Below are 6,522 nucleotides of genomic sequence, written 5' to 3' on the forward strand. Positions count from 1 at the left end.
TGCTCAGCCAGGTCCGACTCTTTGTGATCGTTTGGATTGTAGCCTACCAGGCTTCTCTGCCTATGGGATTCTCCAGGCAAGGATACTGGAGTGGGTTGCCATGGCCTCTTCCAGAGGATCTTCTTGGCCCAGGGATCAAACCCATGTCTCCTGTGTCTCCTGCATTGGAAGGCGGATTCTTTACCTGCTGAACCATCTTGGGAAGGCACCATTGGGTATAAATGGAATCATGCAGTAAATACTCCTTTGTGACTGGCTTCTTTTACTTAGCATACTGTTTCCAGGGGTCATCAATGCTTAGCATGTATCAGCACTTCATTCTGGAGAAGGCAATGGCACCCCACTCCAGTACTCTTGCCTGGAAAATCCCATGGATGGAGGAGCCTGGTGGGCTACAGTCCATGCGGTTGCTATGAGTCGGACATGACTGAGCGACTTCACTTTCACTTTTCAGTTTCATGCACTGGAGAAAGCAATGGCAACCCACTCCAGTGTTCTTGCCTGGAGACTCCCAGGGACGGGGGAGCCTGGTGTGCTGCCATCTGTGAGTTCGCACAGAGTCGGACACGACTGGAGCGACTTAGCAGCAGCAGCAGCACTTCATTCCTTTTCATTGCCAAATAATAACCCATTGTTTGGATCTACCCCATTTAATTCATCCGTTCATCAGTTGGTGGGCTTTTAGGCTGTTTCCATCTTTTATCTCTTATGAATGATGCTGCTCTGAGGGTCCGGGTATGGGTTTTTGTGTGGACATACGTTTGCATTTCTCTTGGGTGTGTACCTAGGAGTAAAATTGCTGGGTCCCATGGTAATTCTGTGTTTACCTGTCTGAAGAATTGCCAGACTGTTTTCGAAAGATTCCACAGGATCTTATACTCTTAGTTTACAATGTATTAGGATTTCAGTTTCTCTCTGTCCTTAGTGGTCACCTGGCTCTAAACCACGTGCTGTTGCATTCTGCTCTGACTGTCTCCAGGGGTTGCGTGTGGCAGCTGTGCGTCCAGCTGACAGATCTGACCTGACGGAGCCTGAGGGCTCCTAAAATCCAAGGCAGTCATCTCCCAGCTAAACAGCTGGCTGTCTGGTCTGAATTTGTTCATTCTTGCCAGCTTTGGTTTGGAGTGGTAATCTTAGGTACGGTTGCAGTGTGAGGGTGGAGGCTCCACAGGGCAAAGTAGTGTGTTAGCAGCCTACTCTTTACATCTTCAGCCTAGAAGAGAACTCCTAGTGGAGAAAGAAGAAATACTTTTTGTGCTGTCCTTCATATATGTTCTCTTTTTAAGTCCATTCCTTCTACCTCACAGCCTTTGTCATGGTGGTAGAGAAGAGTGTGTGTTTCTTTTTTTAGTTAGACAGGGGCAGTGGAGGCCCAGAGAGGGCCTCCGAGTTATGACTGTTGGTTAATAAAAACGCCAGAGTGCATTGATAACTAACTGCCACTACCTTATTCTGCCATTCTCACCTTCCAAGTAAAGGAGGACCCTTGAACGTGCCTCAGAACTTGCTCTACCTAGGTCCTTTCTGTTAATATAGCACAGAGGCATATGGTTAGAGTTTAGAAGTCTATATAATAAATGTCTGTTTTTAAAGCAGATAATTTGAACACTTTCGTTACCTTTTAATTAGCTTAACTCCATCTGTTCAGGTCTCCTCTCTTCTCTTTGTCCATTTGGAATCAGAGAAACTTGAAAAACATTGTATACTACTTACAGACATCTAGGCTCAGTTCAGTTCAGTCGCTCAGTTGTGTCCAACTCTTTGCGACCCAATGAACCGCAGGACGCCAGGCCTCCCTGTCCATCACCAACTCCCAGAGTTCACCCAAACCCATGTCCATCAAGTCAGTGATGCCATCCAACCATCTCATCCTCTGTCGTCCCCTTCTCCTCCTGCCCCCAATCCCTCCTAGCATCCAGGTCTTTTCAAATGAGTCAGCTCTTCACATCAGGTGGCCAAAGGATTGGAGTTTCAGCTTCAACATCAGTCCTTCCAATGAACACCCAGGACTGATCTCCTTTAGGATGGACTGGTTGGATCTCCTTGCAGTCCAAGGGACTCTCAAGAGTCTACTCCAGCACCACAGTTCAAAAGCATCAATTTTTTGGTGCTCAGCTCTCTTCACAGTTCAACTCTCACATCCATACATGACCACTGAAAAAACCATAGCCGTGACTAGACGGACCTTTTTTGATAAAGTAATGTCTCTGCTTTTCAATATGCTGTCTATGTTGGTTATAACTTTCCTTTCAAGGAGTAAGTGTCTTTTAATTTCATGGCTGCTGTCACCATCTGCAGTGATTTTGGAGCTCAGAAAAATAAAGTCAGCCACTGTTTCCACTGTTTTCCCCTCTGTTTGCCATGAAGTGATGGGACCGGATGTCATGATCTTATTTTTCTGAATGTTGAGCTTTAAGCCAACTTTTTCACTCTCCTCACCTAGGTTTAAATGCAGACTTTGCTGTTTACGGCCTGTGTGATCTTGAATTGTTTGTTTAACCTCTCTGTGTCAAAACTGTTACATGGAAAAATAATAGCGCCTATCTGATTAAACAAGTTAACACACATAAAGTACTTCGAAAAGTACCTGGCATGTGGAATGTACATTAGCTATTTATCGTTTAAAGCACTCATTAAAAAAAAAAAACAAAAAAACAAACCTATAACAACCGCGGCTGCTACTACCCTTCCTACAACTCCAGCTCTTCTGGTCGAAGTTTTACAACCTATGATTCAGGTTACTTAAAAAAGATCTGATGGAATTCCCTGGTGGTCCAGTGGCTAAGGACTCCACGCTTTCATTGCCAAGGCTGTGGGTTTAATCCCTGGTCTGGGAACTCAGATCCCAACCTTGCTCTCCCAGCAGTTGGAATGTTAAAGGGCAAGAGGACGAGAACTGTCAATCATTTAGTTAGGAAGCAACCAGGAACAGGTTGCCCCAAAACATATTTTCCTAAGATTTGATGTAATGTAAATTTCTGTCTCATCTTTCTTTCTTTCTTTTTTAATCTTCTGGGATGTCCTTGGCTTCCAATGACCATAGCTGGAATCCTTCAGTATCTGGCCTGGTTCCAAACACATAGTTAATGTGGGACTAAGTAAATGTGCACTTAAACACGTAACCAGAGCTTCCTCCTGGGCTGTCTTTAACGCCTTGTTTCTCCCCCTCTTGATCTCCAGGTATCTCGGATGAAGAAATTATCAACATTACTCTTCCTACTGGGGTCCCCATTCTCCTGGAACTGGACGAGAACCTGCATACTGTTGGGCCTCACCAGTTCCTGGGTGACCAAGAGGCTATCCAAGCAGCCATTAAGAAAGTTGATGATCAAGGAAAAGTGAAACGAGCTGACAAATAAAGTCTTTCCCACGTGCTGGCTGGGAATAGCTGCAGGAGTGGCATGCGGTGTGTTACGGGTGCTCATCTCACTTTCTTTTCTTTTTTTTTTTTGTCTCCCCACCTGATTTTTCCAGATCTAGGCTGTGGGGTAGAGTTTGTAGAGGTAATTAGGTAACTTAACGTTGGCCCAGTTAAAGGCTTTAGGATGCCCAAGTGCTTATGGCATAGCCTTATGCGCTAACCCCTGCTGGCCTCCTTTTAATTAATCACTAAGTTAGTCACCAGTGGGGCTTAATCAATGTCCTAAGTTTCTGAGATGGGAAAGCAACAAGTGAAGGTTAAGTTCAAGGTCATCCTCATTCATAAATCAATATTGAGTCACTATCGACAGACCTTCACTTCAATAAGACGTTTGTATTTATAGAAAATTTCTGGGATGATAATAAAAGATATTAGATAATATACTCTACTTAAGTATTTATTACTAGTCTTTTCCTCAAGGAAAAGGGGTACTCTGATAGGTAAGACCAGAGGCCCATTAAATGGGAGAGTCACATATGGATTCTTATAAACCAGCCAGCTACAAACAGCAAGGCCCTTTGCCTCTTCTCTAGTCCAGAGACATCCTGTTTGACGTCTGGTGGAATTCCTCTCTAGCTGCTGGAATTAGCAGCATATAGACAGCCATAGCTGTTCATGTTCTCTTTTGTTTTTAAACATTAATCTTGGGCTCCTTAAAATTGATTTAAAAATAAGTTCCATGTCTGAAAATGGTACCCCCAAAGTATTTCCATATGATTCATAAGTATTAAGTACAGGCTTCTGAATTAGTCTCTGCTTTCATCTTCCTGTAACACAAAGAGCTGTACTTGTTTCAACACAGACATGCTTAATTCTCTACAAATTGAAGTTTGGGTCAGGGTGAAGTTAGAATATAGTGGGTGTAATTTCCTTTGTTTGAATATGGGAAATGGTATACCGGCGCTCGTCAACGTACATTTGTTCTTTATCTGCTGAGGGCAAAACATTATGGTGCATAGTCTACAGTACTCAGGGTGGGCCACAGACCGATCGATTGATTGATGGCTCATCAATCTTAACGATACAGGATGTCTTTAGATGCTGCAGACAGGTACGTCATCATTTCTTTAAGCTAATGACATATCAAAGCAAGTGACATACGTTTCAACGACAGAGTCATCTTAACAGTTTACAACTGTAATAACTATTACAGGTATCACCAGTTTTTCACGGTTTTCCATTGGTGGATTATTTTATTTGTATCCATTTTATAGTAAAATTGCCATTAGAAGGAAACTAATTATAAAACCCTTGCCACTGCTTGGTCTCCACTGATCCTTAAATCAAGATTTAGAGGGACTTTCCTGGCAGTCCAGTGGTTATGACTCTGAACTTCCGATGTAGGGGACACACGTTTCATCCCTGGTCAGGGAACTAAGACCCCACGTGCTGTGCAGTGTAGCCAAAAGATAAAAAATAAAGAAGACTTAGAGCATCAGCTGATAAAGATGGCTGAAAAGAACATGGTTTGCTCACAGCTGTCCACATCTGCCATGCGTAAGGACGTGAAATGTGGCTACTTGACATTCCTGACCAGTTACTGTATTTTCTGCTGCTGTCCTTCTTTTCACAGTCCTGTTGCCCAACCAAATAGCACACTTTATGATAATTCAGAGATCAGGGTCGCGAACACAACTACTATCTCTTCCTAGAATTCCAAACCTATGGCTAAACTTCAACTCAGACCATTTTTGAACAGCTTTATCTCTGGAACTGGCATCTGAATTTTCCAGCCCAAGTGGTGACCATGTCTTAAAGCAGCTCAAGATATCCCAGATTTGGATTCTTCCCTCATCCCACCTCTAGGCGTCCACCTCCAGAGGACCCCCAGCAGCATGATTGCTCCCGTACACAAAGCTGTGCTCACACCCAGTCACTTTGGAATCTCACAGATTTCCTCAGAGAGGGATAATTGTTGCTGACACATTCTGGTACAATTTTGGTTTTATTGTTTTTGAGATCTTGGCTGAAATAAAGAGATATTTATGAAAACTTGATGTACAGTTATCTTTAACAAGTTTAGCACGTCAGCCTTGAGACCACCTAGCGAACTTGTTTTCTTTGCATGGTTTACAAAGTATTCAGGATTTTTAATGTAGGTACCTTGAAGTATGCCTAACCTGAATCCTTGGTATCCTCTGTACTATGTCAAGCTGGGACCATAAAAAGGGGGAATTTTTTAAATGTAAAAAATGATAGCTCATCTAGAAATTTGGTCCTTGGCAGGCCAGGTTTGGCTTGCCTTGGAATCTCCTAGATAAGTTTCTTCTGCCCAGGCTGTAATGCTTGTTATATGCAGGTCCAGTGTGGTAAGATAATAGCCATAGCAAGATGCTATGAATTTCCATTTTTAAATATCTCAAATGAATCCTGTATCCCAGTACACTGAGACTTTGTTTTTCTGGAAAAAAAAAAAAATTTGCCTCAGGAAAAATGTTCTTAAAAATCATCCAGTACAAATTTGAGCACTAAATTAACAAGGCATCCTCAGTTAGGATACGTTACATCATGTATATTTCCTTGATAAAGATGTGCAAAGAAAATTTCTTAACACAATCTGACTATTTCCATGCTTAACCAGATTCTTTTGCCCCAAATTTGCAGACTATTTCTCATCTTGGGTCATGACCACTTTTATTAAAATGCAGCCCTTTGTGTGCACATTAATGGCAGTGGTTATTTGTCTTCTAGCCTGGGAAGCCTCCCCAGAGGCTCTGTAGCTTTGTTGCCAAAATGCTTTTTTTGGTTACCAATCCCTGTTGGGCTGCATTTGGCCAACTTGGTGGCCAGAAGCAGAAATCCTTCCAGGAAAGAGTCAGAGATCACATATGTTTCCCCCCTTCCTACCATGTAGTTATAATTTTTTATTTTCCAGGCCTTCTCTGTTTATGACAGAATGAAGTAGGGGAACCAGCTTTACCGGACAGAAAGTTCATCATCCCCAGCATCATTTTTAATTTATTTTTATGCTCTTACAAGTGGCAAGTCTCTCTTCAAAGTTCAGGTTCCCTCTCACCTGGAAAGTCTTTCATATGTTTCTCTTCCCTCAGAAAAACAAAATTGCCTCAACATTTCAGACTCTGATCACTTTTCCTGCTTTT

The 6,522-nt window shown here is 42.6% G+C and overlaps 1 protein-coding gene across 8 annotated transcripts in view; it reads left to right on the plus strand.

Moving 5' to 3' along the window:
- The window catches only part of BPGM (bisphosphoglycerate mutase), a 31,537-nt gene extending 26,124 nt beyond the window's left edge, over window positions 1-5,413 (plus strand). For all 8 annotated transcript variants that reach the window (XM_060414882.1, XM_060414884.1, XM_060414885.1 and 5 more), the window contains one exon: window positions 3,181-5,413. In XM_060414882.1, the coding sequence (XP_060270865.1) occupies window positions 3,181-3,359 (179 nt within the window). In that variant the 3' untranslated portion in view covers window positions 3,360-5,413. The remainder of the gene's footprint in view (window positions 1-3,180) is intronic.
- The last annotated feature ends 1,109 nt before the right edge of the window (window positions 5,414-6,522 follow it).

This window comes from Ovis aries, chromosome 4 (assembly GCF_016772045.2).
Source record: "Ovis aries strain OAR_USU_Benz2616 breed Rambouillet chromosome 4, ARS-UI_Ramb_v3.0, whole genome shotgun sequence".
Taxonomy (NCBI): Eukaryota; Metazoa; Chordata; class Mammalia; order Artiodactyla; family Bovidae; genus Ovis; species Ovis aries.